The sequence below is a fragment of the Carcharhinus amblyrhynchos genome, chromosome 35 (assembly GCF_965287045.1).
Source record: "Carcharhinus amblyrhynchos chromosome 35, sCarAmb.v2.hapA, whole genome shotgun sequence".
In the NCBI taxonomy this organism is placed as follows: domain Eukaryota; kingdom Metazoa; phylum Chordata; class Chondrichthyes; order Carcharhiniformes; family Carcharhinidae; genus Carcharhinus; species Carcharhinus amblyrhynchos.
Window position 1 is genome coordinate 7,350,681 of NC_137358.1, and position 12,727 is coordinate 7,363,407.

The window sequence follows — 12,727 nt, forward strand, 5'->3', positions numbered from 1 at the left end:
GTCCCTGGCACTGCGAGGCAGCAGTGCTAACCACTTTGCCACCATGCCACCCCTCTTTCGGTTCAATTTAAAAATGAAACATTGACTGAAACTGGGGGATGTAATCACCTGGTTGGAATAAACCACACTGAAAGTGACACTGAAGCTCAGTTTAGTGGCCTATTTCTGTTACGTGAAGCAGCGGACAGTATTTTCTATTGACGTGGTTTTACATCCTGTTGTAAATGCAACTTCCTATTGATTAGCAAGGACAGGAACTGTAAGGCACCAATGAATCTTTAGGCACATGCGCAGGCCAGTCAGAACTACACAGTCAGAATTACAATGTTGTAGCGTTTCTGCAAAACTGTCATCTTTAATAACATTCTGTGCCAGATAAAAAATCTTTATGGCACAGTGGTTAACAGTGCCGTCTCACAACGCCTAGGAGACCCCGGTTCAATTCCAGCATCGGGTGATTGTCAGCGTGGAGTTTGCACATTTTCCACATGCCTGCAAGGGCCTTCTCCGGGTGCTCTGGTTTTTTTTCCCCACACGCTGAAGATGTGCAACTTTGATGGATTGGTCATGCTAAATTGCCCCTTCATGTCAGGGGGATTAGCAGAGTAACTACATTGGGTTACACAGTTAGAGCCTGGGTGGGATTGTTGTTAGTGCAGGCTCAATGGACCACTTTCTGCACTGTAGAGATTCTATGTTTCTAATTTCTGCCCTATGCTTGCAATGATCAAATTTGTTGTATCCATTAGCACCAACAGAAAATAAGTCAATGTTAGTGTAACACATTGATGTTATTCTGATACATCATACGCAACTGTCTCGCCAATGGAAATCTTGGTGTCTGATAACAAGAGAACTTCATTGAGAAGCTCAACTGCAAGCATCATTTCTAAACGAGAAAAAAAGGGGAGGAATCGTTTTTTACAATGATGCATCAAAGTGACATTTTACGTCTTTTGTGTTTCAATTCTTGAACTTTGTCAATTCAAAAGCCAAGGTTACTGCTAGAAAATCATAAGACTCCTTACAGTGCAGAAGGTGGTCGTTCGGCCCATCAGGGCGGGACCGACATCAGTCCCACCCAAGCCCTAACCCCGTTTACCCTTCTAGTCCCCATGGGACAGCACAGTGGCTAGCACTGCTACCTTACTGCACCAGGGACCTGGGTTTGATTCCTAGCTTGGCTCACTGTGCAGACTCCACACAATCATTCTCTCCATGCCTGTGTGGGTTTCTGCTGGGCGCCCCCGCTTTTCTTCCTCCTTTAGGAAAGCATATATAAAAAATATAAAAAGTTGAGCTTCTCAATGAAGTTCTCTTGTTATCAGACACCAATATTTCTGTTGACGAGACAGCTGTGTAAGACGTATCAGAGTAACATCAATGTGTTACACTCACATTGACTTATTCCTCTGGATGCTCTGGTTTCCTCCCATAATCTAAAATACATGCTGGTTAGGTGCATTGGCCATACTAAATTCTCCCTCAGTGCATCCAAACAGGTGCGGGAGTGTGGCGGCTGGGAGATTTTCATAGTAACTTCATTGCAGTGTTAATGTAAACTTACTGTGACTAATAAATAAATAAACTTAATAAATAAACAATACTAATAGTCTCTGACACTAAGGGGCTATTTTGCATAGCCAATCAACTTAACCAAGGGAGACTGAAGAGCAAATAGTGAGCTCCTCTTAGCAGACCAATAAAACTAAGCAGCTATATTTAACGCACAGATACCCTGCCAGCCAATGGATAAGTCAGTTGCACGGCTAACAGGAGTGGACAGATGTACCAACAGGCAGATGCCAAAGTGTTGCCATCTATTAGGGCACGTACTCTCTTTCAGTCCTTATCTGTTGCAGTTTGTGAACAAGGGTGTGAAATCCGCGCAGCTTTGGTCTGTGATTTGCTACCTTTGGGAAGGTGACAGGAATGTCATAAACAAGTTCAGATTACCAGCCGCCAGACATGAACCAGCAATAAAGTCTATAATTGAACAACCTTCCACATCGCTCAACAATCCTAGATCAAAATCCCTGAGCTTTAAATGAAAACTTCAAAAACAAAACAGAAATAATCCCTTTCTTCTTGCCCCGTGACAAAATTCTTCCATCCCCAGATATTGGTGCTTTAGAAAGAAAAACACAAAAAGCCTGTTGGAATTTTTACAATAAATTTACTTCTTTTATAGAGTGAACTTTTCCCTTGGCTACAAGAGTGATTTGAGAAAGAGAGAGAGAATCAGGAGTAAACCATTTTGCTCCTGGAATCTATTCCCCATTCAGTCACATCCCATCTTATCTTTGACCTAACTCCTCATACCAACCATTGCTTCAATATCCCTTAATAGCCATGGTTAACAAAAATCTATCATTCCCAGATTTCAAATTATCTAGCATCAACTGTCACCTGCAGAAGAAAATTCCATACTTCACCATTCTTTAGCGCTCCACTCCTGAAAAATTTGATTTTTAGGCCATGTCCCCTGGTCCTAGGTGACCCAGTAAAAAGTCTGACAACACCAGGTTTTAGTCCAACCGATTTATTTGATAGTAAACGCACAAGCTTTCGAGGTTTCCCTCTTCGTCAGGTGAATGAACATCCACATCATGCCTAGGTGACCCAACCAGGAAACAGTTTCTTTCCATCTATCTCATTAGTTGCCCTTAATTCCTTGAAACCTTCAATCAAATTCCCCTTAACCTTTGAAAGGCGAGATCTTTTTAAACAGCCAGAACTCAGTCGATTTAAATTGCAGCATAAAACATGAGACTGACAGGTTTTTTTTTGCATTCATTAATGCATTATGGCACTTTCTCCAAAGGAAAAAAGTACTGTAGTATCTATCCATACAACACTTACACAATCATGTTCAACATAAAGGTCAATTTACTCTTGCAGAATAGTTCTCCATTTCGAATTAAAAGTACACCTACACATACATTCTCCATGTTTCACCTTTGGCAATTCTTCCTTAATTCCTTGAATCACCAGGAAGTCAATCCACTTTTTGACTTTTGCTTTCTTTGCTACACCATAACCAATCACTTTGTGGAAATCATGAATGCAAGCATGTCATTCATCACCCAGCCTCATGCCTTATCACTGTCAGTCCCAACTTGTTGCTTTACAAGTGTTCAAAGTTCCTCACCAACTTCTATTTTTTTAACATCGCATCAAAAGAGGTAAAATAAGTTCTCAAAATTGCCACAAAACACGTGCACCACAAGTTATTCTTATATCTTTACGCTTGATGTCTCTTTTTCAATTAAGATACCGGGCAGCACATTAGCCTTTCACCTCTGGGGCCAGAAACGAAATCCAACCAAGACGATCAGCAAAGGCTCTTCAGTACGCAGAATATGAAGCAGGATTAATTTGGGTCATCTCAATTCATTTTCTGGTGGGTTGCCATAGCTATCCAAACATAACACCAAAGCACTAACCTCACCCAAGACATACTGCACAAGTGAAGCTGGTTGCAGAGACATGTACTAACACACACTGATTTTACTTTTCAAACAATGTTCTACATGGTAGGGAGTCTCACTGTAAGGGAAAACATCTCAATTTAAGTGATTCTTCGGGAAATAAACTACAAAAGGAGTTTGCAATACGAGCAGCCCCCCCACCTGAAATTTATTCTGTATGTTGAAACAGAATCCTGTAATCACATTCTTCTCATTTTGTGGCTGAATTAGTGTGTTTACTTTTTCTGGTACTTACTACTCGAACAAAAGATGACACATAATCTGAAACCGCACCCTCGCTGCCCAGCTTCCTTGGTATCCTGATCCGATACAGTCCATCTGTACTAGCCATATCCTATCAGTGATGGAAAAGAGACATTGATTATGGATAGTTAGACAGTGGGATCTTGATCAGTGAACAGTGCATCTAAAATGTTCAACACAAAATCAGTTTTCCGGATTCTACTGACCTGTACAACATTTTTCTCTTCGTTTCTCCACGGCTAAAGAAAGAACTTGCACGTATATAGCACCTTGAACTTTCAGAACATGTCAAACCACATTGTTTTTTCACTCATTCATGGGACATGGGCATCACTGGCTGGCCAGCATTTATTGCCCATCCCTAGTTGTCCTTGTTCAGAAGGCAATTGAGAGTCAACCATGTTGCTGTGGCTCTGGAATCTACATGTAGGTCAGACCAGGTAAGCCTCACAACATTAGGTTAAAGTCTAACAGGTTTATGTGGACTCACGAGCTTTCGGAGCACTGCTACAAAGGACATCCACAGACCTCTGGAGTAAAGAATTCCAAAACATCCACAAAACTTCAAATTTCAGCTTAATCGGGGAACATACATGAGAAAGAAGCCTAGTAACTCGCTGGATCAAACTCCTACAATTCCCTAACAGTATGATGGGTGTACTTACCCCACACAGACTACAGTGGTTCGAGAAGGCGGCTCACCACCATCTTGTCAAGGGAATTAGGATAGGGAACAGATGCTAGTGACGCTAACATCCCGTGAAATAATAAATTTGAGAAGTATCAAATTTCTCTTGGGTAAAGGCCAACTACCAGTTCCTAGTGTGAGAGATTTTATTTACTTTAACCTCATATTAAACAATATCAAACGTTTGTGAAATCTGAAACTATTGCTGCTCCATAAGGTTCAGAATTGTAACATGGGAACATGGAAAGAAAGTGCTCCTTACCCGGAGTTTAATCCTCTCATCCTCCGTCAGTTGTGTCTGAGTTAGCACAAGAGTGTTTTCTCGGCCTGGTCTCCAGAAAAATGAGCCCCTCTTTTTATACTGAATGCTGTCATCTGCAATCATAAAACATGTCTTTACTGATCTCTGATGAGCTTTAATGTAATTTCTGGAAGCATAAGTTTTCTTTTATTCATTTGTGAGACATGGGTGTCGTTGGCAGGGCAGCATTTATTGCCCATCCCTTGCTGCCCTTGAAGGGCAGTTAGAGTCAGCCACGTTGCTGTGGCTCTGGAGTCACATGTAGGCCAGACCAGTTAAGGACGGCAGATTTTCTTCCCTAAAGGACATTAGTGAACCAGATGGGTTTTTCCGATAATCAACATTGGGTCATCAGTAGATTCTTAATTCCAGATTTTTTTTTGTTGAATTCAAATCCCACCATCTCCCGTGGCGTGATTCGAACCTGGGTCCCCAGAACGTTATCAGAGTTTTCTGGATTAATAGTCTAGTGATAATACCACCAGGTTATCGCCTCCACCAGCATGTTGTCCTGGACCAACATGGAGAAGAATCGCTGCATAATAATTAGAAGCAATAGCACTTGTGCAGTTTTCCCCTTGTTAACAAGGAGCAGTTAAACAAATTAAAGCAAACGAACTGTTCTTTCAATGGAGGTCAACTAACTCAGATCAGGTCACAGATAAAATCATAGAATCATTGAACAGTACAGAACCAAAGGAGGCCCTTCAGCTCATCAAGACTGAACCAGCTCTTTTGAACAGTAATCCAGTTAGTATCACGATCCCACTCATTCCCCATGCCCCTACATTTTTGTTCTAAGTATTTATCCAGTTCTCTGGTGAAGGCTATTTTTGAATGCGTTTCCCCACATGAGATAATGCAATCCAAAATCACATAAAATCCCTAAAGTGCAGAAGGAGGCCATTCAGCCCTTCGCGTCTGCAGTGACAACAATCCCAACTAGACCCTAAGGGAAATTTAGTCTGGCTAATCTGCCTAACCAGCACATCTTTGGACTGTGGGAGGAAACTGGATCACCCAGAGGAAACCCAGGCAGATATGGGGAGAACGTGCAAACTCCTCACAGGCAATCACCCAAGGCCGGAATTGAACGCATGTCCCTGGGGCTGAGAGGCAGCAGTGCTAATCACTGTGCCACTATACCACCCTGAACACTTGTTGCGTGAAAAGACTTTTCCTTCAGTTATTTTGCCATGAAATCCGCTAGTTGTAATTATTAACTTTTCGTACACTGGAAATAATTTGATAAAGGGAGGAGAATTTTATGGCCTCACTCGTCCCAAAACCACAAAATCCCACCCGTGGTCAAATGACCTTCCCATTGTTCAGCCCTTGCCCGCTCCGATCTCCATGGCAGGCAAGGCGGTAAAATTCCGGCCAGGATCTCCTAATGTATGCCTCAGCTGGGGCAATGACATCAACAGTGGAGATTTCCATTTGTAAAACGATACTCATTTGAAAAAAAATCAGTTATCAACTCCTCGGACTTACCAAATTCAAATGAGTGTTCAAGGGGCACAGACAGTCCTGCAATTTCAGAGTCTAAAACATCACCCGGCTGAAAGAGAAGGAACAGAAATGACCAGTTATGCATCACTGCAGTATTAGAGAATAGGTCACACACCCATTCTGTGCTCAGTAACAGCAGAGTCTAACAGTACACAATAACCTGGCTCACATTTAATTTAGCTATTTTAGAAACTGAAGAGATGGAGACAATAATAAAAAAAAACCATAGTTCGTGTCGGGTTTCAGAAGCAATGGAATAGAGTAAATACCAATTGAAGCTTGGATTTAACAGCTTGAACGCTAAGGGTGAAAGCCAAGATAAGAAATTGAGCTTCTGGAAATAAAATAAGTTTTGACAGAAGATGCACCACAACAGATTTGCATTTCAAGGAGTGAGGAGGAGGGGGAAAGGATGTATCAAATAATAAATTAAAAACTGAAAGGAGGGCGGAAAGGCACACAATATGAAAATACATTCAGCGCAAACTTTTTATGCTGCATTTATTTTATTGAAGGAAAATGAAGACCTCGAAGTAATATATTGAGAGCTGATATTTCAGTTCAGATACCTGGCACTCAATTGATAAGAGGCCACCCTGAGACACTTTTACCCAGTTATAATAGATTTGTCAGTTCTGACGAAGGGTCACCCTGACTCGAAACGTTGGCTCTATTCTCTCTCCACAGATGTCACCAGAGCTGCTAGATTTTCCAGCGCTTGTTTTTGTTTCAGATTCCGCAGCATTTTGCTTTTATAATAGATTTCTTCTTTTTCCTTCAGTGTGGATCACACAATGACAAGAAACGAGTAGAAGTAATCCAGTGCAAAACCGCTAATGCCTGCCTCAGCTGGCTGCAAATGCTTTCATTCCTGCTCCGCTGTGTCACTGCAGCAAGAGGGGCAATCCGCCACCCATGGGTAAAATGAAAATGCACCAAATGACCCATGAGGGGAATGGTTTGAATCCATTCCCCATCAGTTATGGTACATCACACTCAAAGAGTTGCATTTAGATAAGCTCAGAGCACCTCAAAGAATTTTATACCCAAGAACTTTACAGGCAGCACACCTATTCTTCTTCAATATATTGCTATTGAATCTTACAAGTCTACCTAATATATAACTTAATCAACGATCTCAGTGCACTGAGGTACTTTCTCAGTACCACACTCCTGCAGTCTGGAAATTTTGTACTTCAGTCTCTGGAGTGGAACATGAACCCACAATCTTCGGACACGAGAGAAGAAAGTAGTACCCACTGAATTACAGCTAAGGCAGCACAGTAGCAGAGTGGTTAGCACTGCTGCCTCACAGCGGTAGGGACCCGGTTCAATTCCTGGCTTGGGTCACTGTCCATGTGGGCACTGCTCTTCCTGTGTCTGCGAGAGTTTCCTCTGCTTTCCTCCCAAAGTCTGAAAGACGTGCAGGTTAGGTGCATTGACCATGCTAAATTTTCCCTCAGTGCACCCAAACAGGTGGAGTGTGGCAACTAGGGGAATTTCACACAACTTCATTGTAGTGTTAATGCAAGCCTACTTGTGACTAATAAATAAACTTTAACTTCAACCTTCAGACTCGAGAGGAGAAAGTGGTACCCACTGAGTTACAGCTAAACCCATATCTGTGACACTCAAGCCCCTGGATACTTCTCCACAGCTCTGCTGAATGAAGAGATTTTGAAGATGGCATCTTATTATATCTGTTAAAAGACAAGATGCAATTATTGGCATTGCTGTTGGTGATGCAGTGCTATTAGCGGGATTGTAGTGATCTGCAAGCATAGGCAGATTTTATTGTGCATTGGGTATTTTCAAAATACTGTAATCACCCAGCAGTGCAACTGAAGACTTTGCATTTAAAACCAAGCTTGTGCTTAGAGAAAGTATTATGAGCTGTGTAACATCAGTACACAATGAATTGAAAGCACCAAACAGGCATATGAGCATCAATATTAGAAAGCAATGCATAAGAGCAATCATTTCAATTGGTTTTTACTGCTAACAGGCTAAAGAAGCCTCTAAACAGTGTAGTACTCGCTCATTGCGAAGGATGATATCTCAAATTAAAAGTCAGCTTCTGGCAACTATTCACATTTACAAGATGTACCACAGAGCCTCCGCTTTATGGTAGTACAGTGGTTAGCACTGCTGCCTCACAGCACCAGGGACCCCGGATTCGATTCCGGCCTTGAATGACTGTGCAGACTCCGCACATTCTCCCCGTGTCTGCGTGGGTTGCCTCCGGGTGCTCTGGTTTCATCCCGCAGTCCAAAAGATGTGCAGGTTAGGTGCCACTGGCCGTGCTAAATTCTCCATCAGTGTATCCGAACAGGCACTGCAGTTTGGCAACTGGGGGATTTTTACAATAACTTAATCACAGTGTTAATGTAAGCCTACTTGTGACATTAATAAATAAACTTAAATTTTTAAATTTTAGAGCTCATGATACATTCCCGTTACCGCCAATTATTTTGAGGGATCGAAAGTTTTCTGATTTGATTTATTGTTGTCAAATGTATTAATCTACTACGAAAAGTATTGTTTCTCGCATGCTATACAGACAGAGCATACTGTTCATAGAAAAGGAAAGAACAGAGTGCAGAATGTAGTGTTACAGTCATAGCTAGGGTGTAGAGAAAGATCAACTTAATGCTGGTTTCTAAGCATACCTAAACCTCGATAACATCAAACAACTATGAGATTGTATGTGTCATTAATGCAGATGGGTATCAGAAATTAGTATGCAGTAAACCACAGGATAACGGCACATGGTACACATTATACTGCAGCTGTGGTAGAAACCTGCAGCTTCTCTGGGAGCAAGTACCACACATGTATCTTATTGTAAGAGCTGCTCATAATCAGTGACAAAATCATTTCAGAAAGCTCCAATTAAATATTCTGCTTCAGAAATCACCATGTCGAGGTGAGGGTAATGAGGAGTAAAAATGGAAAACTGATGCTGTGCGGTACGGGAGATTTGCACACTGTTGTTTTACTGATGGAACCTGGATTTGAATCCAAGCCAGGTGGTTAACCATTAGGCCGGTACTGTGAAGACGATCAGGGGAGTTATCCCTGACATCCTGGCCAATGTTTATATCTCAGGCAACATCAAAAGTAATTTATCAGGCCTTGTTACATGGCTACGTGTGGGATCTTGCTATGCGTAAATTATCTGCACAATACCTACAACAGTGACTACATTCAAAAATTGGTTGCAGAGCGAGCACTTTGGGACATCATGTACAGCACTACAGCAACCGAAATTTCTTTCTTTGACGCCCTACCTCTGTCCTGACAGTGTGAGAGTTCTATTTTGTAACAGGCTTTTCATACCAATTCTGATGCAAAAAAAATTGTGCTCCATTCCTATACACTGACATCCAGAAGTCTGGACTTCTGAGATCAATGCAATATAAAGTTTATTTATTAGTCATAAGTAGGTTTACATTCACACTGCAGTGAAGTTACTGTGAAAATCCCCTAGTCGCCACATTCTGATGCCTGTTCACGTACACAAGAGAGAATTTAGCACGGCCAATGTAGCTAACCAGCACTTCTTTCAGAAATGAGGGGGGAAGCCAGAGCACCCAGAAGTAAACCCATGCAGACACGGGGAGAACGTGCAGACTCAGCAGTGACCCAAGCCAGGAATCGAACCCGGCTCTCTGATGCTGTGAGGCATCACTGCTAACCGCTGTGCCACCCAACGTGAATCCTCATCACACTGACGGGCTAACCCCTGGGTCTGAAATGATTCTAACTCACGCTGTTTGCTAAACTTGTCTTGATCGATTTCTAACATTTGGCACAGATTGAAATGTTACTATAAATGCTGTCAGAGATAAGCAAAAGTGAAAGCTAGCTGTCAGGAAACTGGACACCTCAGTTCAACTGAACCCGGAGAAGGATTCAGACTTGAGAAGCAAGTTTGGTGATACTCGCAGACACGTCTGAACAGGTGTAGGCCATCACATGAATACTTGAACTTTGATTTTATGTTCTTCACCCTAGCCTAAATTTCTCCTGTCCAGGAGGTATATTGAGATAGACGGGTGACAGGAAACTTCTAGTAACTAGTGTCTTTTCCTCACGCACAGCCCTAGGCAGCAGGTGGCGACACAGAATCCCTACATTCAGCCCATCAAATCTGTCCCGACCACAATCCCACCCAGGCCTTATCCCTGTAATCTCACATGTTTATCCTGCTAATCTCCTGACTCTAAGATCAATTTAGCATGGCCAATCCACCCGCACATTCTGTGGGAGGAAACCAGAGCACCCAGAGGAAAGCCACACAGACAGTAACCTTAGGCCAGAAGGTTAACCCGGGTCCCTGGCACTGTGAGGCAGCAGTGCTAACCACTGTGCCATTGTGTTGTCCCCATGACATGGGATACCACAGCTGACTACAATTTTGTCTTCACACAATATCCACAGATATACTTTTCAATGAGGGTGCAGAGAAGAGGAGAAACCCATGGTGAATTTGTTGCTCTTTAAGCTATATGATGTGGGACAAATAAACTTACGTCTACTGCCATTCCAACTGAGGTCTAACTCAGTCGAGACCCAGATTGGGCCTGGAACATCTAAGGTCACCCTGGACGCGAGTGTGGGTCAGTTTCACAATGAACAATGAACATACAGACAAATTGCAAAGGGTTTCTACAGTAGCACAGCGGTTAGCACTGCTGCCTCACAACGTCAAAAATCCGGGTTTGATTCCCAGCTTGGATCACTGGCTGTACGGAGTTAACATGTTTTCCCCATGTCCTCCGGGTGCTCCAGTTTCCTCCCACACTCCAAAACACGTGCTGGTTAGGGTGCATTGGCCATGCTAAATTCTCCCTTAGTGTACCCAAACAGGCTCTGGAGTGTGGCAACTAAGGGATTTTCACAATAACTTCATTTCAGTGTTAATGTAAGCCTTACTTGTTACACTGATAAAATAAACTTTAAAAAAAGTAAAAAAAGTTGTTTGTTTAAAACTACCAAGTGTTGTCAATACTAGGTCACAAATCCAGGAACTATCATCAGCCCTCGGAAAATCCCTTCATTATAAAGCACTTTTCCCCTCTTTAAATATGGCTTCCTGTAACTGAAGATTTGAGTGGAGCCAAGGTCAGTTCCTCAGCCAATGCATGAACTTCCTTCTGCTTTAACTCATCAATATATCCACACACCAAGGACAAGGTGACATCTGTCCACTTCCCCAGTGTCCATTTTAAAAGCGCAGTATAGACTGCCTCATGAAGGGAAAGTTAATCTTCAATCCACTGCAGCAGCCAAAGGCACTAGACACACCAATTCTATCTAAAGCAGCTACAATCCAAACTCACCATCACAAACAGAAATACAAATGAGGTAGAGTCAGATTTGCAGAAAAACTTTTTTTAAATAAAGTAATATATCATGTTAAATATGGTTTCAAATTTTTAGTTTCAGTTCCAGAGTCACAAACCCGCAAAACCTGCAAGGGAGTCAAATATCCCTTACAGAAAACCCTTTTCCACCCCACCTCCCATTAACTCCTGACCTTATTAACACATTGGGCCTTGCTACATCACCCGCTCCTCATGAAAAAAGTTGTTCAAAAAAATACATTTAACCACAATGCAATCACATTTCCCAATGGAATACAGCTTTGCAAAGAAGGCCTCGAGTGAAATGCAGCGGTATTTATCCAGGTTCACCACGCGCAGCTCCATGACACAGTGCTCTACGTGCTGTCCCCAGGGACGCAGAGTGAGACAAACATCAACTGTTGTTGGAGATCACCAACTCGGTGAAAAATGCTCTTTGGTACGCCCAAAATTTGTTTGAAAATTCCAGTGAAAAAAGTTGTCCTTGACCAAGTGTTGCAGACCAGCACATTCTAAAACACAGGACTACATGCTGACGATTGCTCAGCTGGCAAGACGCAATGGGGAAAGGCCACAACGTAAAGCTCTGCAGAAAAGGTACACCGGGGGCTAAGAAGTTGGTAAAACCCCTCGGACTATGTTTAACCATAACTGTATGTTACTATTGAATCACTGCAGAGTTCAACATGACGGATATATATAGCCTGTAGAATTATAATCTCTAATGAAAATATTGAAATACTCTCATTATCGAACTGAAATCCTTAGAGTACATCTTGATCTCTAGAGAAAATATGCACATTATTACACTTTCCTGTTAAAATAACTTGAAAGGTTTTTGTAGTATTTCTTTCAGATTTTGTGAACAAAGTATGTTTTTGCAAAAGAAAACCATCTTCTCCCCATGTCTGTGTGGGTTTCCTCCAGGTGTTCCAATTTCCTTCCACAGTCCAAAGATGTGCAGGTTAGGATGATTGGCCATGTTAAACTGACTCTAGCGTCGGGGGGTTAACAGAGTAAATACGTGGAGTTACAGGAATAGGGCCTGGGTGGGATTGTGGTCAGTCCAGACTCGATGGGCAAAATGGCCTCCTTCCGCACTCTGGGATTTCTATGATTCTAC

General features: G+C 42.3%; 1 protein-coding gene across 1 annotated transcript in view; it reads right to left on the reverse strand.

Moving 5' to 3' along the window:
- emc10 (ER membrane protein complex subunit 10) overlaps positions 1–12,727 on the reverse strand; it is a 59,107-nt gene that overhangs the window by 42,365 nt on the left and 4,015 nt on the right. Inside the window, exons 2-4 of the mRNA XM_080217670.1 lie at positions 6,218–6,284; positions 4,685–4,797; positions 3,727–3,825 (exon numbers count right to left, since the gene is read on the reverse strand). Coding sequence (XP_080073796.1) covers positions 3,727–3,825; positions 4,685–4,797; positions 6,218–6,284 — 279 coding nt within the window. The remainder of the gene's footprint in view (positions 1–3,726; positions 3,826–4,684; positions 4,798–6,217; positions 6,285–12,727) is intronic.